The sequence below is a fragment of the Dendropsophus ebraccatus genome, chromosome 6 (genome assembly GCF_027789765.1).
Source record: "Dendropsophus ebraccatus isolate aDenEbr1 chromosome 6, aDenEbr1.pat, whole genome shotgun sequence".
In the NCBI taxonomy this organism is placed as follows: domain Eukaryota; kingdom Metazoa; phylum Chordata; class Amphibia; order Anura; family Hylidae; genus Dendropsophus; species Dendropsophus ebraccatus.
In genome coordinates, this window is record NC_091459.1 from 6,459,054 (window position 1) to 6,486,876 (window position 27,823).

At 45.2% G+C, this 27,823-nt stretch overlaps 2 protein-coding genes and 1 long non-coding RNA gene across 8 annotated transcripts in view; 2 read left to right on the forward strand and 1 right to left on the reverse strand.

The window, feature by feature from the left end:
- TFRC (transferrin receptor) overlaps positions 1–9,376 on the forward strand; it is a 71,263-nt gene extending 61,887 nt beyond the window's left edge. For all 5 annotated transcript variants that reach the window (XM_069974441.1, XM_069974445.1, XM_069974442.1 and 2 more), the window contains exons 10-19: positions 16–164; positions 557–676; positions 1,100–1,185; positions 2,692–2,755; positions 3,617–3,684; positions 5,457–5,500; positions 6,997–7,084; positions 7,243–7,464; positions 8,142–8,282; positions 9,037–9,376. In XM_069974441.1, the coding sequence (XP_069830542.1) occupies positions 16–164; positions 557–676; positions 1,100–1,185; positions 2,692–2,755; positions 3,617–3,684; positions 5,457–5,500; positions 6,997–7,084; positions 7,243–7,464; positions 8,142–8,282; positions 9,037–9,276 (1,222 nt within the window). In that variant the 3' untranslated portion in view covers positions 9,277–9,376. The remainder of the gene's footprint in view (positions 1–15; positions 165–556; positions 677–1,099; positions 1,186–2,691; positions 2,756–3,616; positions 3,685–5,456; positions 5,501–6,996; positions 7,085–7,242; positions 7,465–8,141; positions 8,283–9,036) is intronic.
- LOC138795410 (uncharacterized) lies at positions 6,969–21,131 on the reverse strand. Its single transcript, XR_011363600.1, has 3 exons — positions 20,913–21,131; positions 7,288–7,416; positions 6,969–7,183 (listed from the first exon to the last, which is right to left on the reverse strand). It is a non-coding gene; the product is annotated as an uncharacterized lncRNA (long non-coding RNA).
- TNK2 (tyrosine kinase non receptor 2) overlaps positions 20,987–27,823 on the forward strand; it is a 157,160-nt gene continuing 150,323 nt past the window's right edge. Inside the window, exon 1 of one of the 2 annotated variants that reach the window (XM_069974438.1) lies at positions 20,987–21,235. The gene's annotated coding sequence lies outside the window, so the exon portion shown is untranslated. The remainder of the gene's footprint in view (positions 21,236–27,823) is intronic. The other variant, XM_069974439.1, reaches the window with a different exon arrangement.

Here is a 27,823-nt window from a genome sequence, read left to right on the forward strand (position 1 = left end):
TTTTTATTCCTTTAGAAAACTTGAAGCTGCTGGCTGTCCAAACAAATGGGAGAGCGGATGTAAGCTCGGCAACCAGTATAAAGTGAAGCTTGACGTGAACAATGTTCTTGCCGAGAAGAAAATTTACAATGTCTTCGGTGTTCTTAAGGGCTTTGATGAACCAGGTAACTGAGTTTTGATTTTACCTGATGCAGCCTTCTGGAGGAACTAGTGAGGCCTCATTCACACACTCAATGATTTTTTATTTAGTTTTTCCTGGTCTGTACACTACAAATTAGTGTTTTGTTTCGTTTTTCTTGTATATCAGTGTATTTTTTTGCGGCTGGTACAGATATCGCCTCCGTAACGTAGTCTGAATGGGCCTATAGAAATCAATGGGCAATAATTTTGTTCGGAATTGTGGATCTGCAATTACAGACAAAATTATGGAATGTGTGAATAAGGCCTTAAGTTATACCATTTATGAATTATTATTTTTTTGTGTTATACCATTTATGAATTATTTTTTTTTTGTGTTATACCATTTATGAATTATTTTTTTTGTGCTTTGTTTTAGATCGCTATGTTGTGGTCGGGGCTCAGAGAGATTCTAAGGGCATGGGAGTATCCAAGGCCGTTGTTGGCACATCTCTGCTGGTCGAGCTTGCCCGTATGTTATCAGAAATGGTTAAAAAGGGTAAGTTCTCGTCTCCTTAAAGGAAATGTTCACCTTTTTAAACACCCTTAAGGGCCTTTTTAAGTCATTCAAATTTAAGCGAAAATTTTCTGATGTAAGCGACGCAAAAAAGTCAATTTACTTGCATCTGTGTGCATCAGTCTTTTATCTGTTTTTTTTTCCATTGACTTCCATCATAAAAAAAAAAAAAAAAAAAAAAAAAAAATCGAAATTTTTTATTTTTAACATGCACAAACGTCGTCCACCACATTTTTATGTATGCTTAAAAAGGATTAAAGCGTGTCAGGTTTTCTAAATGGAAGTCAATGGAAAAAAACAGATCAAAAAGGATGCACACAAATGCTTCTACTTTTCCATCAGTTGTTTGTAAAAACAAATACTTACAAAACAGCAAGACAGGTAACCTTTATATATTCTTTACAGAGGGGTATAAACCCAGACGGAGCATTGTATTTGCCAGCTGGAGTGGAGGAGACTTCGGAGCTGTTGGTGCCACTGAGTGGTTGGAGGTATTTAACTAACCTTTTTTTTTTTTTTTTCGTGTTCCATATTAACCCCTTAAAGTGACACTGTCACCCCTCTGTGCATTCTGACCTCTCTACACAGGTGTAATGGGTAAATTTAGCGGTTTTCATACCTTATTTTATATCATACGCCATGGTGCTTGTTCAAGTAAAAAGTCATCTTTAATTAACTGCAGATTGTGTTAAGTGGGTGGGTCCTCGCGGCATTAGCGCCACTTAGCCCCGCCCACAATGCCACAGTTGTCCCACCTCCTCGCCAGCCATTGGAACAGGCTGGCCGAAAGGTCAAAACCACACCCCCTTTACGTCGGACAACCAATGGGTGTCAAGGGGGCGGGGCTAACGGTGCCATTATGGGTGGGACTAAGTGGCGCTAATGCAGTGAGGCTACGCCCACTTAATACAATCTGCAGTCGATAAAAGGACCCTTTTAACTTGAACAAGCACCATGACGTATTATATGAAAAACGCTAAATTTACCCTTTACACCTGTGTAGAGATGTCAGAATGCACAAAGGGGGAGACTGTGTCACTTTAAGGTCAAAGCCAAATTTTAATTTTGCATATTTGCATTTTCATGTTTTAAAGGCCATAGCACTTGCATTTTTTCACCTAGAGACCCACACAAGCCCTTATTTTTGCAACACCAATTGTACTTTGCAATGATAGACTTAACCCCCCCCCCCCCCCCCCCATAAAGTATGGTGCAAAACCAGGAGAAAAAAAAATTGCGCTGTCAAATTGAAAAAAGAAAAAAGAATTTGGTTTTCCTTTCAGGGACTTTCGTGTTTACACCGTTCGCCCTATGGTAAAACTGACATGTTCTGCATGTTCCTCACATCAGTACGATTGTAATTACGATTTGTAACTTGTACAACTTTTATTTTATTTGACGGCTTTTAAAAAACTAAAACCTTTTCAAGCATACTAAAGGTGTTTAAAATTACCATGCTTATAACACTTATTTTTTGGTCTATAGGGCTTTGTGATCTCAGAGAGATCAATGCTGTGTATATACACAGCACTTGATCCATTAGATCAGTGATTCATTGCTCCGGGACGCTGTAGCCCAGAGCAATGTATTACAGAGCCGGGATCAGCGTCAATGCGATGCTGAGGCCTGGCCCGGGCAGGAGAATGGATCACATCACGGGGAGGAGATTCGTCCCACTAGACACTAGGAGCAGAGCATTTAAATGCAGCTGTCAGGCAACAGGACCCATGTCGGCTAATAGATGCTATCTGCGGGCGGGACCCCTCTCTGAACCCCCCTCGCGCCTTCATGAAGTACGCGGTCATGAGATGTGAAGGGGTTAAACAAGTTATCAAACCAATCAAAAAACTACCACACTCAGTGTAGGGTGGATTCTTCTATTAGGCTTTTATTGGCACGCCAGGCTTGGTACATGGACAATATAGGCAAATGCAGTCACAGAATTGAGTATCACATGACCAGACTTATGTATACCTTTCTTATCATTTGTTTTCTAGGGATACCTCACTACACTACATCTTAAGGCAATATCCTTTATTAATTTGGATGCTATTATTCAAGGTATGTTTCTTGTTTTATACCCCGCTGCCTTATGTGTGAATGATTTACAGTGTTTTAAAGCAGACTTCTATTTATGTGAGCTTCTAATATATGTAAAAACACTGGATTAGGCAGGTATCCCACAGGGAAGGACCTAGCAAAGGGGTGGCTCCTGTACAGGGACCACCAACACCACCATATAAAAGGGGTTATCCAGCAAAATCTTTCAAATCAACTGGTTTCAGTTGATTAGACTTGTAAGTTAAATACTTGTAATTTTACTCTTTTATTTAAAAATTTTAAAGGTGTTGTGCAGTGAATTTTATTTTCTTTCCAACCAACCAACTGATATCAGAAAGTTGTATAGATTTGTAATTTACTTCTATTTAAAAATCTCAAGTCTTCCCATACTTATGAGCTGCTGTATGTCCTGCAGGAAGTGGTGTATTCTCTCCAGTCTGACACAGTGCTCTCTGCTGACACCTCTGTCCATGTCAGGAACTGTCCAGAGCAGCAGCAAATCCCCATAGAAAGCCTCTCCTGCTCAATGTCTGAATGTAAATAAAACACCCTGCAGAACATACATCAGCTGATAAGTACGGGAATACTTGAGATTTTTAAATAGAAGTAAATTACAAATCTATATAACTTTCTACACCTTTAATGATAGATGCATGTCCTGTCTATAGTAGAGCACTGCTGATCAGTTGTAACGACAGCCAGGGCAGCCTTCTGACAGTCTCTGTGGCTGCTATAATAGAACACTGTTGCTATAGGCAGAATGTGATAAGGGTTGTCAGTAGACTGCAATCTGACAGTCCCCCCAGGGAGTGTAAAAAAACGGGGAGAACTTACAGTAATGAAAATATTTGATTCTTCTAGGTCCGGGGTCACTGCAAGTGTCTGGTAGCCCACTTATGTACAGCATGATCCAGAAAATCCTGAGAGAGGTAATATACTGAGTTTCTTACACTTTTCTTACGCCGTAGGTTGGGTTCACATTACGTTTGTTTTCCCACCCATTCCACCGCTTCCGTTTTAGTACCTTTTATTTCAGTAAAAGCGGAGCGGTTTTCCTTTTTATAATGCAAAGCTATGGTAACACTGCGTTTTTGCTGTCCATTTAACGTATACATTAAAGGGGTTGGCCACTTTATAGTAAAATAGGTCAGTACATAAAGTATTAGTAAGTGTACTCACTGTATATACTGACAGCAGCTCCCTGTGTACCTCATAGAGCCAAAATCAGACTCCCCTCCTCCAGGCTGGGCTGCCCTGCTCTCTGGCGTTTTGCTCCATAAAATGGCCGACATGGAGGAGCATGTGACTATGCCCTGTCCCCTGTGTCCTCCATAGACATATACAGGCTCAGTGGTAGACACTGGGGGGCGGAGCCTGGTTATATGCTCCTCCATGTCGGCCTGGAGGAGGGGAGTCTGATTTTAGCTGTATGAGGTACACAGGGAGCTGCTGCCAGTATACACAGTGAGTACACAGGGAGCTGCTGCCAGTATATACAGTGAGTACACAGGGAGCTGCTGCCAGTATACACAGTGAGTACACAGGGAGCTGCTGCCAGTATACACAGTGAGTACACAGGGAGCTGCTGCCAGTATATACAGTGAGTACACAGGGAGCTGCTGTCAGTATATACAGTGAGTACACAGGGAGCTGCTGTCAGTATATACAGTGAGTACACAGGGAGCTGCTGTCAGTATATACAGTGAGTACACAGGGAGCTGCTGTCAGTATATACAGTGAGTACACAGGGAGCTGCTGCCAGTATATGCAGTGAGTACACAGGGAGCTGCTGCCAGTATATGCAGTGAGTACACAGGGAGCTGCTGCCAGTATATACAGTGAGTACACAGGGAGCTGCTGCCAGTATATACAGTGAGTACACAGGGAGCTGCTGTTAGTATACACAGTGAGTACACAGGGAGCTGCTTTTAGCAGCTCCCTGTGTACTCACTGTGTATACTAACAGCAGCTCCCTGTGTACTCACTGTATATACTGGCAGCAGCTCCCTGTGTACCCACTGCATATACTGACAGCAGCTCCCTGTGTACTCACTGTGTATACTGTCAGTATATGCAGTGAGTACACAGGGAGCTGCTGCCAGTATATACACTGGGGGGCGGAGCCTGGTTACATGTTCCTCCATGTCGGCCTGGAGGTGGGGGGAGTCTGATTTTAGCTGTATGAGGTACACAGGGAGCTGCTGCCAGTATACACAGTGAGTACACAGGGAGCTGCTGCCAGTATATACAGTGAGTACACAGGGAGCTGCTGTTAGTATACACAGTGAGTACACAGGGAGCTGCTGTCAGTATATACAGTGAGCACACTTACTAATACTATACACTGACCTATTTTACTATAAAGTGGCCAACCCCTTTAGGGTGCCTTCATGCCTACTGGATCCGCAGCGGATTCCGTCCCATTCATCCCTATAGAGCACATACTTGCAGTGGGATTGATATCCCGCTGTGAGTATGTGCTTTAACCCTCTGCAGCCTGCCGCCGAGAGCATACATTACCTGCTTGGTGACGCAGCTCCAGTCCCGCTCAGCCAATCAGTGCTGCCGTCCACTGGATGAAAAAACGTAGTGTGAACCCAACCTAAAACTAACAAACGCAGGGTGAACCTACCCTAACCTAATATGTGCATGTCTTGAAGATGTTGTACTGTGCTGATTTTTTTTCTTCCTTTCTGCACAGATCCCGGACCCAGTGACTAATAAACTGCTGTCACAGGAGTTTAGGTAAGCCTTCCTAGTAAAATATCCCGCCATGAAGTACAGGGGGGGGGGGGGGAATATGTTCGTCTTTGCTCATGACAACCAATCACAGCTCAGCTTTTATTCCTCATATTGCTCTGGTAAAATGAAAGCTGAGCAGGTTTTGATAGCTTTGGGCAACAATAAATATCCCACTGTATTAAAAAAAAGTATTATGCTAATGGAATACACAGAAACTTGTGGTCACGCGATAGGGGTCGCAGCTGCGACCCGGCCCCTCAGCAGGGGGGACTGCACACTACGCTAGCAGCCATCCACTAGTTTCTGTAGACTGAGAGGAGGAGCACAGCAGGAGAGAGCCCTCCCCCTCCCCTCAGTGTGTGCTTGGCCTGATACCTGATGCTGGAGGGACTCTTCACACGGCTGGAATCCTGGCCTGCTGCTGCTAGGGACACTGCACTGAACATACATTATCTGCTGGGCTTAATTTTTTTTTTGAACTAAAGAAACTGGTGCCTCCTGCCCCCCATGGATTGTGCCTCCTGCCCCCCATGTATAGTGCTGATCATTACCTTTGCAATGGCTGCATACAGCAGCATCAGACCATGGAATCCATCCTGCAGGTACATGAAAGTTATTGGAGACATGAGGTACTGGCTGCAGGACACATCCCAGGATCTGATGCTGCTGTGAGAGAGATTCTGAGTGCTGTGTGCAGCCACTGCAAAGTCAATGAGAGGCACAAAGCATAGGAGGCATGAGGGACCCTCAGTCACTAACAGGGTGGTTCTGAGCCCCAGATCTAGTAAGGAGGGCTGACAGACACAAATGTGACTGTGCTCAGTGTCTCATCTGTCCCATGCATTCAGTAGGTGCAGCAGGGCTCACACTCAGTCTCCCCTGCTCTACAATCCTCCTGGTGACCATACATCTATTGTGTACTCCATCAGTGGGGATTGTCTGGCCCATGTGATCTTTAGGTGCGGCCGTCGTAGGGATGGATGATGCAGACACAGCGGGCTGGTTCCCTAGTCAGTGCATACATCATACACAGGAGCATTGAGCCCCTGATGGTGTGCGCTGTGCTCCATGCTTCTGTGCACTATGTATACACTTGCATCCATGTTACCACCATCGTATCAATTTAATGCGCATGTTGGGGGTTGTAATCCATTATGAATGTACCACCTTACATGAGGCTATCTAAAACCTGTCTACATCAATGAATGTACAGTACTTTTTAGACAACCTGAATATCCAAATGACCCTTGGTAGTAAAGACGTTCCTCACCCTTGATTTATTCTGTATATAGATAAATGTTTGTGGAACATCTGCTTTAAAGGGAACCAATCAGCACATTTGTGGGAGTGAACTTTTGCACCAGGGCCCATGAGCCTCTAGCTACGCCCTTGCTTATTAGGCTTCTGATTCCCTTAAATATTCAATGTAACAAACCACAATCCTGTAGACATCTGAGCTACGTTTTAGCTGGAAAAGTAATTTTTAATCATTTTTGTAGTTTCAGCAATGGATTCTCAATGGAAGATGCCGCATATCCATTCCTAACATTTTCTGGTATCCCATCGGCATCATTTCGTTTTCAGAAGGTAAACCCCTTGTCTTTGCTACTGTGGGGGAGGGGGTCTTTTAGTCTTTCATACTTTTAAGTAAAAGATCCACTGCAATGTTCCCATTCTACGTCCCAGCTGATAGGATTAATAAAAACCTATATTAATCTTTGTACTGGTTATTGTATTATCTATAGGCAAAAAAACCCTATGCATATCTTGGAACCGAGAAGGACACGTACCAGAACTTTAAGAACTTGGTTGATGTCGATAGTATGTGCAGGACTGCTGCCAGTGTGACAGGCCAGATAATTCTGCGTTTAACACATGACCACCAGCTGCCACTGGACGTCGCTAGATATTCAGAGGAACTGCGGAAAAGAACAAAGGATCTCTTCTTGCAAATTAATGCATTAGTTGTAAGGAACTTTTTGACACCACTTAAAGCAGTATTCCACTCAACATAATTTTTGATATGTTGCTGCCCCATGGTGAGACTAAAAGTTCCTTCCATACTTATCTATTCAACCTCCTTCCCCCAGTTCTCAGCTGCTGCTTTCTGTTGAAGACACACAAATCTGTGTGAACTTTTCTGTCTCCCCTTCCCCCCTCTCTTCTAAAACGGCTAATGTGAACAAGGTCCTGGCTGGCTTTATCTGCAACATCGTAGCTTTTTTGTAATGCTGGGAGGGTTATTCTGAGGTCACGTTGCTAATTCACTGATTAATTCTCCCAGCAATACAAAGAAGCTACAATGTTGCAGATAAAGCCAACCAGGGCTTGTTTACATCAGCTGTCTCAGAAGGGAGGGGGAGGAGGGGGAGACTGAGAGAAGCTTACACACAGATTTTTGTGTCTTCAGCAGAAAGCAGCAGCTGAGAACTGGGGGTAGGAGACTGAATAGATAATAACAAGTATGAAAGGAACTGTTAGTCTCACCATGGGCAGCAACATATCAAAAGTTATGTTTGAGTGGAATACCCCTTTAATGCAATACATTTCATACATGTTTCCTTCTTGATCTGCTTACAACTAAACATACAGTACACAAAGAGCCTGGATGTGACATCTTTTTCCTTCTCTTTTACCTTTTTAGACCATGCAGCTGAACGTAAACTGGATTAATTCTGCTTGGGGTGATTTCAACAGAGCAGCAACCAAACTCAAGACAACTATTACTGAATCCGACCTGCACAACAAACCGTTTCTGCGATCTCTAAATGATCGACTTATGAAGGTAGTTAACCAAACCTCGTCTACTATTGGGACTGGGTTACACCAACAACAATATGTAGGCTTCCAGAACAGAAGTGTACGCCGCTTTTTAGAATTTCTAGTAAATATGATAAAGCTGAAAATGTGTAATTCACAATGAGCTAAAAATTTGCAATACCAAATATAAATGTCACCCCACACAAGCTGCTCATCCCCCATAGACTCCTAAAACAACTGGCAGGATACATAGGGAAAGTAACATGAATAGATCCCACCTTCTTCCAGAGACCTGTGAATGCTGAAGAGCATGGGTTGCTATTTCTGTGTAGCTTGCTCAGAGACTATCTGGGTACTTGCCCTAAAAAGGGGTGACCTTTGACTTCCCTTGTATAAAAAAAAAAAAAAAAAAAAAAGAAAAGTTGAACGTTTTCTCAGCATCAACTTAGTAGTTTTAAACTAACAGAATGGGGGTAACAGTCATGGCGATAGTGGCCTGTGATGTAGTGGCCTGTAATCATGACCTAACCCCTGAACACATGGCTAAATTTTTTAGCTAGGTCAAGCTTTTTTCCCCCCTAAAAATAAAATATATATATTTACATATATTTATTTTATAATATATATATATATATATATATATATATATATATATATATATATATTATAAAAACATTTTTTTTAATTACTGATTTTATTGTATTTTTGTTCTGCCTTAGTAATAGTTTGTTGAGCATTGGGATATTTAATGTGATCTGTCTGCCTCTTTCCCTTTTTAGATTGAGCATTCCATGTTGTCTCCGTACGTTTCTCCTAAAGAGACACCATTTCGTCACATTCTCTACGGTGATGGCAACCACACTTTCGACGCAGTGATGACGCACCTAGGTTTCATAAAAGACAAGGCACAATTTAACGAAGATCTGTTTAAAAACCAGTTGGCTCTTCTCACTTGGACTCTACAGAGTGCTGCAAACGCCCTGACGGGCGAGGTCTGGGAGATAGACAACGAGTTTTAAAGGTTCTACCATGTTGGTATAGTTTTAAGATGATGCTGTACAAGTCAAACGTGAAGCACTTACGCTCATACACCAGGGAAGATCTCCTGTTCATTTACAATCCCCCCCGTTTTCCCTTCACCTTGTCTCCTTTTGGAATCAACTTCAAGCTAAATTGGTCAGGTATATATTTCATTCTGTGCCATTGAAATTGCCACTGGACTGGGGATTTCATTATTATTTTTTTTTTCTTTAATCTACTGTGCCCAAGGTTGGTATTTACAAGATATGAAATTGTGATGTAAGTTTTATACATACACCTATCCCCTGGAAATTAAAGCTATACTGTTGTCATAGAAAACTTTTAACGTCATAGAGACAAGTCAAAAGTTTGGGTCTGAGTGCTCAGATCCCCAACGATTGCCAGAACGAGCCAGGAGAGGACAGCACCGCTTTGTGTTCTGTCTGCATTATCAGTCCGTCGGCTGATCAGTGTCTTCTATTACACGGGCCGATAATCGTTCCGTGTAATAGGGCCTTTACATTATGAGCCCGACTCATGACGTGACACAGTGTCGGGAGAGGAGTGCGTGACGTGTGGCCGTCTTCCGGCTTGTTCTCCAGACTGGTTCGGCTGTGAGTGTTCAGACCCGAACCAATCAAAACTTTAGACGTGTCTCTGATAAGTTTTCTATGATGAAAGTGCCACTTTAAGCCTCAGAATGTCCAGACACTTGAGAAAACCAGGAACACTTACTGTACTGAGGCAGGCCTTTAATAGCGACTGACCTGGTTTTGTCTCCCATCTGTTATTGGCTGCCTCTTGTAGGTTACAGAGTAGCTGCTATCCTCCCTGTACAGCAGGGGCAGCAGTTATACGAATAGATGGGTTAAAACTAGCGTGACTGAACGTCTGCATAGCACTGAATACTTATTTATTTATCAGTGACAGTGATCACTATAAATGGTGTTAATTTTGTTATTCTGGTAATTATCGGAAGCAGTGCCTTCCATAATTGACGGTTATACTGTCGGATTTTTTTTTTTCTTTGTATGATAAAAGCAGCATCTGCTTAACCAATCTGACATGATACTGGAATCTCTGCTCTCCCTGTGCCATGTAACAGAAGGCTAAACATGGAGCAAAACGTATGCAAATGGCAGCAGCCCCCTGCTGTAGGTCAGTGACCTTGTACCAGGGGTTATTTGTGCATATTCCACCATTCTGCTAATACAGTCCACCACTCCTGAGTGCCAGGGCTTTTCTGTTGCATTGCATGATTAGTAATGGCAGGTGCACTGACACACAAGCACTCCTAAGCCATACACTGCCTCTAAGTTTATTAAGATGTCCTACTTAAGGCTTACTTTCTGTCCTTTTACTTCAGTCCTGTTATATTAAAGGGGTTTTCTGATTTAAAAATACTTGTCCCCTATTCACAGGATAGGGGATAACAATGCGATGGAGGGAGGTCCTACCTCCGTGCCCCTGGGGATCTCTCTCCCTGCAATCTAGCTCTTTTGTTATGAATTGAGCAGCAGGTCGGTCCTTGACCATTCATTCTGTATGGAGCTGCCGGAAAGAGCAGAGGGCTGTACTTTGCTCTCCTCAGTGGCTTCATAGAGAATGAATGGAGCTGCATGTCACAGATCGATTTATTACAAAGGAACAGAGTCGCGATCTCCAGGGTCACAGAGGTTGAGGATAGGGGACAAGTACTTTTTAAATCGATTAACCCCTTTAAGGCGGGAAGCTGATGGTATTGGTCTAACTGATTACTATGTACCCTCTGGATTGTAAGCCATTTTATGTTTGGCATCTTAGGCCTTTTTAAAGCAGATTTTCCAGTAACTTATATCATGAATTTGAGCTCACATTATCGGGAGCAGTGTCTTCCATAATGGTTTATGTACAAAATTGGTAGTTTTTGCCTACCAGAGTGTTATATCGGGGGCAGTGATCCCTCATATGTTACACTACAGGTGTACTTAATTATCGGGAACAGTGTTTCCCATAATTAGTTTTAGCGTAAATGTTTGCTTGCAATGCTTAGCTCTGTTTTCTAAGGGTTTATTCACATGGGATGGATTTTGCTGTGGAAGCGGTAAACAAGCTTACACCAACGATCGGGGTCTGAGTGTTCAGACCGCGTTTGATCAGGAGAATGAGATCGGAAAAGTCCACGCTCTGCACAATCTCTCTTGACTGTGACCTGAATGCAGGGTTGTAACTACCGCCATCGCGTTGGGGCTGGATAGGCTACTTCCTCATTTGCAGTGGCCGAGCGGGCCTCCTGGGTGTGACAATAGTCCCTTTAACTGCGAGCACGCCTGACAAGCACTTGCAGTGACATGTTTTATGTCTACACTTGATGGGTTTGTGGTCAGAAGGGGGCTCAATCAAAAGTTTACTATGGGGCCCAGCTATTTTTAATTACGCCCCTGCCTGGATGGCTGTATAATGATGTAAGTCTTTGGAGCCATACCCCACAGACAGACAGCAGGAAGAGGAACGCAGTAGTTTCCCCCACTGATTCTCCTCATCGGTCGCGGTCTGAACAGACTGATCACAACTTTTCTTTTTTTTTCCTAATGACAGGTACACTCTAAGGCTACGTTTCCCACTTCGGGAACATGGTGGGAAAAGGTGTCCATCTCTTTATAATCATAGCTGCATATAATCGTGATTATGAGACTGACTCATTTTCTCCCGAAGTGGGAACATAGGCTAAGGGTTTCACTGCAGATCTGTGGGGAAAACATGTGGATGAGATTTGTAAATGTTCCCCCCCCCCCCCAGGAAATCCACAGCAACTGTGTCTATGTGGATTCACCCTCGTCTTGCGTAGATCGTGTGCATTTCGTTGTCTTCAGGCTCCATTTTAAGGTAGCATTTGATTTCTGCTCCGAGTGCAACTTTGTCTTTTTTTAAATTTGTACAATATTTATACTGGCTTGGGAAGCGGTTTTCTACAGAAGCAGCATGATGTGTAATGTTCACTGTAGTGGTCATCATCTGTACAATGGTACTGTTAAAGGTTTATACCAAGAAGCACTTATGAGGTCTAAGAGCTTTTTTTTTTTCTTCAGGACAAGCACTTAAAAAAAAAAAAAATGAACTCGGTTCTCCTTAAGCAGTGAATAGTCTCCATGCTTTATATACCAATGTTATAAATGTTACATTACAAAATAAACATTTGTTTGTGAGATTTTGGAAAAGCTTTTAGTAGAAAAGCCTAGTTCTAATGAGTTTGTTTTCTGCAGTGCATGTGTGTTGACTTTTCTGATAATTTAGCCACCCTGTTAATGACTACTATACCATACCTTCAAGCATTTGCTGTATTCCTTTTTATAGATGGTGGAGAAAACCAGAGGAATTCTAAGACCATCCATGACTTCTAAATGTATTGCTGTTCAGTCAGTGTCATACTTCTGTAAAGGCTATGATCTAGCCATGCTGGGTCATTGTTCATTAAAGGGGTACTCTGGGCGGAAGGGCTTTTTTCACTGTGGCCAGGGAGAGGGTGGATGAAGGCAACAAAGTCCTTTCATCTCCCCAGTTCCAGCGCTGGGTCCTGCATCACACTGCTCTGGTCTGTGGTGCCCGGTTGCTTCCTGGTCTGTGACGTGGCTTTAGATGTGACGTTTCCAGCCTGCTCAGCGGCAGAGGCAGTACCCCGCTACAGACGCTGAATATATATATATATATATATATATATATATATATATATATATATATATATATATATATATATATATATATATATATATATATATATATATAAAAAAGTCTTGTCTCAAGCCATGTCACAGACCAGAAAGCAGTCGGGCGCCGCAGTCTGGAGCAGCACAATGCAGGACGTGGCACTGGAACCGGGGAGGTTAGTGGATATCGTTGCCTTCATCAACCCTCTCTGGTCATAGCGAAAAAAGCCCTTCTGCCCAGAGTACCCCTTTAGGAATAGACATTGGGGGGAGAATACCTCGAGCTGATGTCGCCATGGTGTTTCCAGATGTTGTTTGTTATAGTTTACCATACTGCATATGTAATATCTTCTATTGACTTGTTTACCAGCTCTGAGAATTCCTGTGGGGTTCCTCACCTCTGTGGTTCTGTCTGTGATGCACAATTGGCTGTATTTCTTCTGTCACACTTTGGTTAACATTTCATTGTTTTTCTGTGCTGCCTTGTGATTTAAGTTAAAGCTTCAATAAAATAATCGTTCTCCTTAACTGTCTCTGCGTGATCTTCTTTTTGTTCCAGACTCTGAAACCTTCTTGAGACCATAACCCCACGACCACTGTGCGTTCTTCCAGCAGTGATTGCAGGAGCTTCTTCTGATCCTGGATAACTACTTTAAAGGGAACCTGTCACCCCCCGTCCCCTATACTCACCTGATCCCGCCGGGTCCCAGGGATCTCAGCCGCTGCAGCTGCGGCGGACGCGCTGAGAGAGAGTCCAGCGCTCATAGAGAATGACGGAGCGCTGGACTCTCCGTCATTCTCTATGAGGGTTGGACTCCTCTCTTAGCGCGCGCGCCGGGCTGCAGCGGCTGAGATCTCCGGGACCCGACCGGATCCAGAAGTGGGATAAGGTGAGTATAGGGGGCTGTAGCGGGGGTCGGGAGCCTGTCACTCTGGCACGGGGTGGGGGGTGTGTGTGACAGGTTCCCTTTAAGGCCAAAGGACGTTTTATCGATAAAATGTATGTGCCTTAGGAAGTTATTATCCACTACCAAAAACCAGTCAATATTGTACAGAGAAGATACAGAAGATCAGCAATCCTCTGTCCTTATGGATACAATCATGATATGCCGGGAAATACATTATTTTCTCATCACCTTATACTAAGCCCTGTCCCTGTAATGGGCCCCAGTGTCAAGAGCTTACTGGAGTAAAATACAGGGTCTGAGTTTATTTGTGTGTGTGTGTGTGTGGGGGGTGGGCTGCGTCTCGTTTGATGCCGCTACAGTAGGTACCGTATGAGGTATCAAGGCCTGTAATCTCAAAGTTTTGAGGTTAATAAATAAATTTTTTTAAACCTCTTGTATGAAACTGTCTGTACTTTTCAATAAAAATTAGTGCATAGAATAAAAGCATGTGATAGAGTCCAATTAGTAGCATATCCAAGCTACAGCGATTGTACAGTTAAGGCCCTATTACACGGGACGATTGTGCGAAAAATTGTTAAATCGTTCAAATTTAAACAATAATTGTTCTGTGTAATTGCAGGCAATGTTCGAAAAATCGTATGTTGATTTAGATCTGAACCTCGCTCAAGTTCCGCACTTTTTCACTAATCGGTCATTGTAATAGCACATTGCCCATTGGTTTCCTGAGATCAGAAGGAATAAACGATCGCAATAACGATTGTATCTAACGACTATCGTTCTGTGTAATATGGCGAACGATTTCAGGTTAACGATAAACAATCTCGTTTGCGAACGTTAATCGTTAAAAATCGATCTGTGTAATAGGACCCTTATTCTTTCTTGAAAGCAATGATTATATTGTCTGCACCAAGTGGAAGGTTCGGAAAGAGGATTGGGAGGGAAGAGGCTAAGGGCCCTATTCCACCGGACGATTATCGTTTGCATAATCTTTAACGATCTCAAACGACCGCTATTGCGAAAGACCTGAAAACGTTCACTCATTTCCATGGAACGATAATCGTTACTTATGATCGTAATTGCGATTGTTTTTCCTTCGCTATTTATTCGCGATTGCGTTTGTATCTATTGCGAACGACCGAACGATGTCTTATTCAATGCGAACGATTTGCGAACGAGCAGCGATAAAAATAGGTCCAGGTCTTATAAAGCAATCAACGATTTCTTGTTCGGTCGTTAATCATTAACTTCGTCCAGTGGAATAGGGTCCTAACTCAAACCATTGTAACAAAGGTCTATTACAACGGCTCAGACAGGCTGTGTTGAAGCTGCACAAGAGAACACCAGGAACGTGGACAGGTAATGTGAACTGTTTGGGCAAAGGTTGCACGGACACCGATAACTATGTTTAGCATGGCTGCACACCCTTGCTAAACGATTATCGGGCTGTGTAATAGGCCCATTAAACGAGTGAAGATTTGCAATACAATATTGATTGGGCTGTCACCGGCAGATTTATCTGATGTTTTTGAAGCCAAAGCCAGGAACAAACTATAAACAGAACAGGTCATAAAGGAATGACTGAGATTTCGCCTCTTCTCAAAACCATTCCTGGCTTTGGCTTCAAACATCTGTCAAATAATTAGGCCATAAGGCCTATATGACTTTCATCAATAGACAGTATCATGGAAGTTGGTGGGAAAAATGTATGCCAGTCTGAAATTGGATGGACTTGTTATCTAAGGCACACGACTGGCCACCACATAAAGCGAGCAAAACGTCTTCAGACTCTACTAAGTCTGTCCCTGGAAGCCATCGTTTCAAGGTTATATGGTTTAAAAAAAAAAAAAAAATCTGAGTTTGGAGAACCCACTAGGCATTGGTAGACTGCGACTAATTTGATTTGCAAGGACATTCTGTACTCTTTTGATGCAGAGTATGGATAACCTATTTATCCTAATTTCTGCCTTTTTTGAAGATTTTCTCCACCTCTGTCAAGCAGCTTCCAAAGACAATAAATAGCATGTCAGCTTGTACAGACAGCTTGCTGCATCATTCATAACAAAGACCTGAGGCCCCACTCTGAAGATTGAAGGGGGTCCTAGCTGTTGGACCCTCCACTATCTGACACTTATGCGCTCTCCTGTGGACAGGATAATTAATTTTAATTTTGCATACCACTATATTGTCATGGATGATAATGGTGCCTAAATAAAGCAAATAAAGTATAGACCTGATGTTGATACAGTATATGTATGTAGTGGTTTGCACATGTGTGGGGGTGAGCTGGATAGTTAATATTAGGCAATGTGGGGTGTAAATGAACCAACCATAAAGGTGAACCAGCCAAGAATTTATTTATATTGTAATTTTTCATGTTATTTTTTTTTCCTGTTAGGGCTCGTTCCCACTGAGGAAAGGTAGCAGAATTCCGCAACGGAATTGTCCGCCGCGGAATGCCGTTAGCCTCCCGCTCATAATGGGAGTCTATGGGAGGCGCGCGCTCCTGCCCTGTCCGCGCTGAAGAATGAACATGTTCATTCTTCAGCGCGGACAGGGCAGGAGCGCGCGCCTCCCATAGACTCCCATTATGAGCGGGAGGCTAACGGCATTCCGCGGCGGACAATTCCGTCGCGGAATTCCGCTACCTTTCCTCAGTGGGAACGAGCCCTTAGTGTAAGCTACGCTACAGTACATGTTGTTTTGCTTTTATTGCCATCTAGTGAGTAAATTTGTAAATTACAAGACCTCTCCCAATGTCTTTAGAAATTCCTCAATAATGAATCTAATGGATGCAGCACAGTTTTTCTCCAGTTTATGCTCTATCCTGAGATACTTCTGAACCTTTCTATAAGATCAATACACCATAAAAGGCTCCTAAAGTGTTACCCAGATAAAGAAAAAGGTACAAATGGTAATCTTGTCCTAACTGTTGTAAATAATGGTGAATAGTCTGGAACGGCTGGGAGAGCGAGTTTTTAGTACACTGTTCAGCAGCTCCCCCTAGATGAAGGCATTGAAGCTATGGACTGGCCAGCCTGTTCCCCAGATCTGAATCCGATTGAGCACATTTGGGACATCATGTGCTTTAGTCCAGGTCTGGGAGGGGATGTCTCAGGAGACCATCAACCACCTCATCAGGAGCATGCCCAGGCGTTGTAAGGAGGTCATACAGGCACGTGGAGACGCTAATCGGATACGCTTGGTTGCTCAGGAGAGATTCGGACGAATAACAGAGGCTTCGGGAGGCTCCGGAAGTACCCGAAGCCTCTGTCATTCTTCCGAAGCTCTCCCGAGAAGAAGACGTGTGGAGGCCGGGAACGGGCCCAGGTAAGTTAACTGTTAGTTGTTTTATTACTTTAGCGGCAGTTAACCCCTGCCTGACCGCAGCAGGGGTTAACATTTTCCGGCGTATAAGGCGAACCCCTGACAATCTCTTTAAAAGTCAGGGGTTGTCTTATATGCCCAGTCGTCTTATACGCTGGAAAATACAGTATATATTATCAATGTCCTCCAGAAAAGGCTCAGGTGGAGCAGGCACTGTCCGGAAAACCATGGCTAAGGGGAAACATCTTGCCTGCATTGTTTGTGGTAAGTTCCTGACTACTTTTTGCTGCTTTTTATTTATTGGGGCGGGGCCAATGGTGACATTGTGGGCGGGGCTAAGTGGTGCTAATGCCGCGAGGCCCCGCCCACTTAATACAATCTGCAGTTGATAAAAGATTACTTTTTACTTGAACAAGCACCATGATGTATGATATAAAATAAGGTATGAAAAATGCTAAATTTACCCTTTAGCCCTGTGTAGAGATGTCAGAGTGCAAAAAAGGGGTGACAGTGTCACTTTAAGGTTTCTCAGTCGTTTCATAATAAAAATAAAGTTTCGGATAGACACATTTGCTTTGTTCAGTTTGTTCTTTCAAAAAACAACTTCCTTGCAGCATTATACCTACAAAAGCTTACTTCTATATTCTCATTCCCCCCCCCCTGCGCCCTTCAACATTTTGCTCCATTGCTCCTGCAGAAGGCAGTACGAAAGGGTGTGTGTGGTGCATCAACAAGCAAGGAAGTAACAGATCCCGGTCCCTTCTGAAGGAATTGGCGAGGATCTTCAACTGGGCAGAGGGGAGCATAACGAGGTTATCTGCAACCCACATGAAAGGGGACTTGAACACCGTGGCAGATCGCCTTTGTCGCGGTTTGACTGTGAGAGGGCAATGCTGTCTAAACTATACCCTTTTTGAGATATTGGTTCAGAAGTGGGGACTCCAACAGATAGATCTGATAGCGACATGATCCAACACAAGACTCAGCACGTTCTGTTCCCTGTACATCTTGAACAGCTCAGTTGCAGCAGACTCCATGACCATTTCATGGAGGTTCGAGCTGGCCTAAATTTTTCCACCTGTTTCCATGATACCAAGAGAATTAATGAAGATCAGACAAGACCAAGCCTCAGTGATAACAATCATTCCCTTCTGGCCGAAGAGAGCTTGGTTCCGGTGCTCATGGCAATGAGTCAAGGGAATTATTGGAGGCTGCCGCTGTGGCCAAACCTGATAACCCAGGGACACATTGCTGCCAGAACCTGAAAAGGGTTCAACTTGACAGCTTCGAAGCTAACGGGCCCCTACTAGGAACTTCAGAATTCTGGCAGAGAGTGTTCCAAACCCTTTCTCACTTGAGAATTAAGGCGACTAACAGATCAGATTTACGAATTCAGCAAATCTTCCAGACCTGGGCAGCATCTAAGGAGATTGATGTAAGTTCTCCTTCTACTCCCCAGATACTGGATTTCCTACAAGACAGGTTCGACAAGGGTCTAAGGCCAAGCTCCATTAAAGTAAAGATGGCTGCCCTGTAGGTTTTTTTTTAGGGTAGAAGTTACTTTAAATTCAACAGATAAAGGATTTCTCTAGAGCCATTGACAGGTTAAGACCTCCTCTTGTAAGACCTGTTTTTCCATGGGATTTGACTTTGGTTCTAAGATGCTTGTGCGCATATTCATTTGAACCTCTGGAGTAGGTTGACTTGAAGTTTCTAACTTTCAAGGTTGCATTCCTTTTGGCTATAGTTACAGCCAAGAGGGTCTGTGAAGTACAGGCTTTGGGATCTACGGAACCATATCTATCTTTTCCCCCAGACAAGGTCCTCCTTAGGTTCCTTTCACAGTTCAGACCTAAAGTACCATCCTTCTCTTCAGATTTTTTTAATAGCAGTAAATTACAAATCTCTGGCACCAGTTGATTTTAAAGAAAATATCTTTTTCTTTTCGATAAAAAAAAAATAAACCAACAACAATGACCAACACATTTTTTATACTTACCCTTACTCCTAGGTCCATCGTATTTTGAATTTGCCACCGATCACGGGTCCCTGGAGATCCCGTCGGCGTCTTCATTCCTTTGGCATTTCCTTCTTCTGCGTCGGGCAGCATCAGATGAAAGACAGCTTGCACAGCCAATCTGAACTGAGCAAACTGTGAGTCATCTTACAACATGGCAGAAGGGGGCTGGCGCCCTGTGAAGACGTCATCGAAACAAGATGGAGCCGGCTGTGGTCGACAGGGATAAGGTACGTATGTATTTTAATACTTCCAGAGGGGTGGGGGTGAGGTTATACAACTTTGTAATGTGTAAGTCCAGTGACAAAGCATCCAGTTACAAGGTAAGCTACATACAATAGAAATCACACTTACTGCTTATTATAAGCCTTATTTCAAGGCTCTATCAAACGTAGTTTTAAATGTACAAGAGCATAAAATATTTTGGTTTCATGTAAATGCCATTAATATCGTGGTTGCAGTTGTATTACCAATATAACCCATGGACATTATCTTACTATCCAAAACTGATAATATAAAACCCATCAAAAGCCACACATAAAAAAGAGATTCCTCCCATGTCCCAGTGACATTTACTAAGTACTTGTTCCACAAAAAAATGAGCCCTAAGGGTAGCTTCACACGTACCGTATCGCTGCGTTTTTATTGCTGTGTTTTTGGTGCGATTTTTACATGCGAGTTTTGATTTTCACATGAAAATCATGTGAAAATCAAAACGCGCATGAAAAAACGCGATAAAAACGCAGCGATACGGTACGTGTGAAGGCACCCTTACAGAGGGTTCACACACAGAGTCCCTGAAGATGAGCTGTGATTGGTCACTGTGGGCAAATTACATCAACTTTTGTTTACACAGATTGATAAATCTGGGCCCTACTTTCCTTGGTGTGGTCAGCCATGTTAACTGTCCCACACAATAACTTTATTTATGTACATGTGCTCTGGGGAGGACCTGCTCTGGGACATGCTGCTTCCCATTCTCCCCTGTGTGAAACAAAATTTTAGGTCAGATATGTGTGAGGCTAATTGTCCTATTACATGGGGCGATGCAGAGGAGCAAACCAGCGCTGTTAGCACTCGCTTGCTCCTCGTTCCCTGCTTGCTGCTGACGCTATTATACGCATTGGCAGCAAGCGAGTAAGAGTGGGGGGGAGCTGCCCAAGTGATCGCTAGATCGTCCAGGCAGCCCATAGAAGATATCGGCGGTGTACCGCCATCGCTTCGTGTAACAGGAGTGGCCACAGCAGACCGCCAATCATTGCGATGTAAAGCCCCTATTACACGGGGCTACATAGAGGAGCAAACGAGCGCAGCTTCTCATTCCCCGCTCGCTGCTGGTGCCACTACATGCTGCGGCAGCGAGCAGGTAAGGGCAGGGGAGGCTGCCCAGGTGAACGCTAGATTGTTTGGGCAGCCCATAGAGGATAGTGGAGCGAGGGCAGCTGATCGATGCTATCACAGTTGTTTAAAAGACAAGCGTCAGCAACAATCAGCCGCCATTGTTCATGTCGCCTTATCGTTGTCTTCCATTACATGACACGATTATCGCCCGTGATGGCAAGTCGTTTTGTGTAATAGGGCCTGTAATAGAGCCTGTATCTATGGCCATTGCTTCTGCAGAGTAACACCTGTGTGGTTCAATGCTGTCTCCATCTATATACACTGTATATCTCGCTAGGACTCATCCCTGCTGCTGTCCTTACCTCAGGTCTCCCTCATGACTGTGCGCGCCATCAGCTCCTCACATCTGCCACCACTGATGAGCCGCACCAGTCACTGAAGGGACGCGGACGCTCGTCACTGCGCGCACACGCCGGCGGGTTCCCTCAGCTGACAGCGCCGTGGTCGGGAGCGCGCCCCGATCACCAGGGGCGACGACAACGAGCCCCCTGCTAAGCCGGAAAGAAGCGCCGAAACGTCAGGCAGGTCAGTGTATGGACGCCTGGTCGTGTGTGGCGTCTACCTGTGGAGCTGTGTGAGGTGTGACGAGTGACGAGGCATGGCTGCAGATTCCTGTCAGGACAAGGTACCGTGTAATGTCGCTGTGTATCATCTCCTCATAATCTCCCGCGGCAGCTGCCTGTGTGGACTCGTACAGGTGACTGAGGGACCTGTGCCGGGGGCGGAGAGGGACCTGTACCGGGGACTGAGAGGGACCTGTACCGGGGGCTGAGAGGGACCTGTACCGGGGGCAGAGAGGGACCTGTACCGGGGACCGAGAGGGACCTGTACCGGGGGCCGAGAGGGACCTGTACCGGGGGCCGAGAGGGACCTGTACCGGGGGCCGAGAGGGACCTGTACCGGGGGCCGAGAGGGACCTGTACCGGGGGCCGAGAGGGACCTGTACCGGGGGCCGAGAGGGACCTGTACCGGGGGCCGAGAGGGACCTGTACCGGGGGCCGAGAGGGACCTGTACCGGGGGCCGAGAGGGACCTGTACCGGGGGCCGAGAGGGACCTGTACCGGGGGCCGAGAGGGACCTGTACCGGGGGCCGAGAGGGACCTGTACCGGGGGCCGAGAGGGACCTGTACCGGGGGCCGAGAGGGACCTGTACCGGGGGCCGAGAGGGACCTGTACGGGGGGCCGAGAGGGACCTGTACCGGGGGCCGAGAGGGACCTGTACCGGGGGCCGAGAGGGACCTGTACCGGGGGCCGAGAGGGACCTGTACCGGGGGCCGAGAGGGACCTGTACCGGGGGCCGAGAGGGACCTGTACCGGGGGCCGAGAGGGACCTGTACCGGGGGCCGAGAGGGACCTGTACCGGGGGCCGAGAGGGACCTGTACCGGGGGCCGAGAGGGACCTGTACCGGGGGCCGAGAGGGACCTGTACCGGGGGCCGAGAGGGACCTGTACAGGGGGCCGAGAGGGACCTGTACAGGGGGCCGAGAGGGACCTGTACCGGGGGCCGAGAGGGACCTGTACCGGGGGCCGAGAGGGACCTGTACCGGGGGCCGAGAGGGACCTGTACCGGGGGCCGAGAGGGACCTGTACCGGGGGCCGAGAGGGACCTGTACCGGGGGCCGAGAGGGACCTGTACCGGGGGCCGAGAGGGACCTGTACCGGGGGCCGAGAGGGACCTGTACCGGGGGCCGAGAGGGACCTGTACCGGGGGCCGAGAGGGACCTGTACCGGGGGCAGAGAGGGACCTGTACCGGGGGCCGAGAGGGACCTGTACCGGGGGCCGAGAGGGACCTGTACCGGGGGCCGAGAGGGACCTGTACCGGGGGCCGAGAGGGACCTGTACAGGGGGCCGAGAGGGACCTGTACCGGGGGCCGAGAGGGACCTGTACCGGGGGCCGAGAGGGACCTGTACCGGGGGCCCGAGAGGGACCTGTACCGGGGGCCCGAGAGGGACCTGTACCGGGGGGCCGAGAGGGACCTGTACCGGGGGCCGAGAGGGACCTGTACCGGGGGCCGAGAGGGAGCTGTACCGGGGGCTGGGCGCCTCACACATCACGGCTGACATAGTGCGCCACTGCTGCCCACCTGTGGAGGCCATAGCTGCGCTACTGTCAGGTGAAGTGTATTACCGGCAGCCATCTGTGGCCAATGAGACTAATAATGTCATAAGAAATCCAAGGTATTTTATCAAGAGAGAGAGCTGTGTATACTGACAGGTGCACACACACACACACACACACAAATACATATAGACATGTACATACAGTACATACACACACGTATATATACATATACATTCATACATACACACGTACCTATGTATTTCCCAACATTTCGGACAGTCTGAGGGGGCCCTTGTGGTTCAGGATCAGAGCTATAGGGGCTGAGGAGGTAGAAGAGGTCTGGAGGCTCAATCACAGAATCTTTTCACCTTGTTTATAGGGGAACTGTCAGCAGGTTATACAAATCTAACCTGCTGATAAGTCCCTATTGCACAGGAAACGCAGAGGAGGAAGCTATGTCTCTTATGCTGCGTTTACACGGAACGATTATCGTTCAAATTTTCGCATATTCGATCGCATTTGAGCGATAATCATACCGTGTGAACACAGCAAACAATCAAACAACGAGCGAGAAATCGTTAATTTTGATCTTTCAACGTATTCTTAAATCGTCGCTTGTTTGCTGAAATTCGCAGATCTTTCACCGATTTACCCTATGTAAAACATGGGCTTAAGCGATCTTAAAGACAATCGCAATAACGATTTTTCTTACGAATTTTCTAACGATTTATGCCTCTAAAAGCTGATCTTTATAAAAACCAAATCGTTGCTTCAAAATCGTTAAACGATCGATTGGGCGAATTATCGATTCGTGTAAACGTAGCATTAGGGGCCTATTCCACCGGACGATTGTGGTTCGCATAATCGTTAACGATAAACGATCCAAACGACCGCTATTACGAAAGACCAGAAATCGTTCGCCCATTTACATGGAAAGATAATCGTTACTTATGATCGTTGTTGCGGTCGTCTTGACGTCGCTATTGCGTTCGTCACTACTGTGAACGACCGAACGACTTCTTATTCAATGCGAACGATTTGCGAGCGAGCGAATAAAAATAGGTCCAGGTCTTATTAAACGATCAACAATTTCTTGTTCGGTCGTTAGTCGTTAACTGCTATTCAAACGAACGATTATCGTTTAAGCCCCTATTCCACTAACAGATCTGACGACACATTATCTGCCAAAGATTTGAAGCCAACCCCAGGAACAGACTATAATCAGAGAACAGGTCATAGAGGAAAGACTGGATTTTTCCTCTTTTCAAATCCACTCCTGGGTTTGGCTTCAAATCTTTGGCAGATAATCTGTCGTCAGATCTGTTGGTGGAATAGGGCCTTTAGATTCGAACGATTTAACGATAATCTGAACGATAATCGTTCGGTGGAATAGGGCCCTTAGGCTGTATTCCCACATTCCGTGTTCTTCACGGAACACGGACGTGGAATGCCTGTAACGGACTCTCCCCCGCCAGGGCAGCATCTGTAATTAGATGCTGGGAGCGGGGGAACTGTACAGATATGCACCGTGCTGTAATGACAGTGCCGCACGGCTGATTCTTTACAGCATGGTGCATACCTGTACAATTCCCCCACTCCCAGCATCTAATTACAGATGCTGCCCGGGCAGGGGAGACTCCGTTACAGGCATTCCACGTTCGTGTTTCGTGAGGAACAAGGAAAGTGGGAATACAGCCTTATAGCATGTCTCTTATGTTCCTCCTCTGCACCATTTTAGTGCAGTTAGTAGTTTGCCTTACGGTCTGGTAAGATGGTTAGGAGCACTGCCCGCCCCCATAGTGCGGATCCGCCCACCGGATGGCCCGCCCCTTTCTAATGATAATGATTGGAGCGAGCTGGATAGGTTTAATGGGGGTGGGGCATTGCTCCTAATGGGTGTCTAAGTGTTTCTAACGGTCTCAACAGACGGTGGAGCACACAACTAACTGCACTGGAATGGCCTCAAGTAGGAAGGTAAGAGACACACCTTCCACCTCTGCGTCTCCTGTACAATAGGGCCATATCAGCAGGTTACATTTGTCTAACCTGCTGATAGTTCTTGTCTAAAGTGTCACTGTCGTTACAAAAAATTTTTGAGAGGTGTCAAAAGTTTTGATCCGTCCGGATCTGACTGTTCACACCTGTTCCAATCAGGAGAAGGGGCTAAAGCTCAGAAACAAGTAAAGCATCCCATGATATCAGAGGATGATGCAAAGTCTCAGGGCAGAGGGAAGAGTGGGGGTAGCTGGAGACAGTACTCATTTTGCAATCTGAAGCCAATGCTGTGAGTGATTAACCCCCCTTATGGTGGTTTTACACGGAACGATTTATTGCTCGAATTTGCACGATAACGATCGAATTCGAACAATAATCGTACATGTAAACGCAGCAAACGATTAAGCGACGAGCGAGAAATCGTTCATTTTGATCTTTCAACAAGTTCTCAAATTGTCGTTGATCGTTCGCAAAAATTTCGCAGATCGTTCCGTGTAAGCATTCTTTAAACGATTTCACCTATGTGTGAGATAGGCTTAAGCGATCGCAAAACGATCGCATAACGATTTTTCCATTCGATGTATCATTCCGTCTAAACGCTGATCGTTATAAAAAAAACATTGTTCATTCAAAATTATTAATCGTGCGATTGGGTGAATTATCGCTCCGTGTAAAACCACCATTAGTGACCAAGCCACAAAGTTGCAGGTTTTTGTTTGATGGCCTCCTCCCACACCTGATTTTCTATGGTTTATGCTGAACATAAAGGGCAAAAAGACTTTTTTTTTTTTTTGTTAAAAAGGCTTTATGACAAGTGTGTGGGAGATTTATGAAGCAGTTTTTTAACCCTTGCTCGTTAAAGGGGTAGTGCGGCACTAAGAAATTATTCACAAAATAACACACATTACAAAGTTATACAACTTTGTAATGTATGTTATGTATGTGAATGGCCCCCTTCCCGTGTTCCCCGACCCCCGTCCGTGTACCCGGAAGTGTAGTGCAGTATACGTACCTGATCCGTGTCGACCGACCCCGTCTGTAATCTTGTCAAAGACCTCATCTTCGGGAGGCCGGCCGACCCACTCCTGCCGTCCCTCATGTCGGCCCCTCCTTTGCCGCGTCATAACTGTGCTCAGCCGCGATTGATTGAGCACAGTTATGCTCAGCCAATCGCGGCTGAGCAGCTGATGATGCAGCCGCGTCATCAGCGTGACATTAACTCCTGCAGCGTGACATTAACTCCGGCCGCGTCATCAGTGTGACATTAACTCCTGCAGCGTGACATTAACTCCTTAAATGCCGCGATCGCAGCGCAGCCACAGCGTTTAAGTGTAAGTGACAAGGGGAGTCCTCTGTCACTTACCGATCGGAACCCTTGCAGTGTGACTGCGGTGGTCCCGATCGTTAAAACAGACCGCCGGAGGTCTCTTACCTTCCTCTGTGCGGTCAGATCGGTGCTCTGGTCACTGAGCCTGCACAGGCAGGCTCACTGAGCAGATCGCCTATCACACTGATCAATGCTATGCCTATGGCATAGCAATGATCAGTTTATATAATGAAAGTTATGTATGTACAAGTCCCTCAAAGGGACTTAAAATGTAAAAAAAAGGAAGTTAAAATCACTAACACACTACCCCAAAACCCCTCCCCCAATAAAAGTTTAAATCACCCCCCTTTCCCATTATATAAATAAAACATATAAAAAAAATAAACATATAATATACCGTAGTGTGCGTAATTGTCCGATCTATTAAAATATAACAAGTGTCATGGCGAACAGCGTAGACGAAAAGAGGGAAAAAAGTGCACGGATTACCAATTTTATGTTACAGTATATATATATATATATATATATATTAATAAAAAGTGATCAAAATGTCCGATCTTCACAAATATGGTATTAATAAAAACTAGAGATCATGGCGGAAAAATTGACACCCCATACAGCCCCGTAGGTGAAAAAATAAAACTGTTATAAGCTGTTATAAGCCCATTTTATTAATAATTAATTGCCCAAAAAAAGGATTTAATTAAATATATATATATAACATTAGAGAATCTGTGTAAACCTGCATATGGTTGTTTCGGGCTGACCTATAGAGTAATAGTATCATGTCGCTGTTACCATATAGTGCATTACGTAGACACAGGAACCCTCCAAACGTTACCATATTGCATTCTTTTTTTACAATTTCACCTATTTATATCTTCATAAATAATATATTTGGGATTCCGTCATACCTGTTATGGTAAAATGAAAGACGCCATTACACAGTACAACTATTCCTGTAACAAACATCCCCTTACATGGCCCTGTAGATAGAGAACTGAAAGTGCTAGAGCTCTTAGAAGGGGGTGGGAGGGAAAAACGAAAGCGCAAAGATCAAAATTTGCGCGGTCCACTGGGTCATTTTGGGCCTGGTCCTCAGGGTTAAAGGAGAAGTGCACATATACTGCTATTTCCCTTAATTTAGTAGATCATGGAGACCAGGGCTGTGGAGTCGGTAAGCCGCAGCTCCGACTCCAACTCCGACTCCTGAATTTTATCAGGACCGACTCCAACTCCGACTTCTGAATTTTATCAGGACCGACTCCCGACTCCTGAATTTTATCAGGACCGACTCCGACTCCCACTCGGACTCCTGCTCCTTCATAAATGGCCAGTCATATACCAGGGGAGCTACTTATCACATTGGCTCAGCAGCTTCTCCCTAATGTCCTACATGATCCTGGGGCGACTTCTGAGGGAATAAAGAAACATATAAAGCAGCTTCTCCTGTGTGTGCAGTGGATGCAGCCAGTCTCCAGCCTCCATGTCCTGAACAACTCAGAACTAGACTAAATGTAGCAGGTTGTCTTTTCCTGCTGACAGTCTTCTATGTTTCTAACTAAATATTCACCAGACTTAACCCTTTAAGGACCGTGCTAACTTTCGTTTTTGCGTTTTCGTTTTTTCCTCCATGTGCTTAAAAGGCCATAGCACTTGCATTTTACACCTACAGACCCACATGAGCCCTTATTTTTTGCGTCACTAATTGTACTTTGCAATGACAGGCTGAATTTTTCCATAAAATATGCTGCGAAACCATAAAAAAATTATATGCGCAGTGAAATTGAAAAAAAAACGCAATTATTTTTCTTTGGGGGGGGGCTTC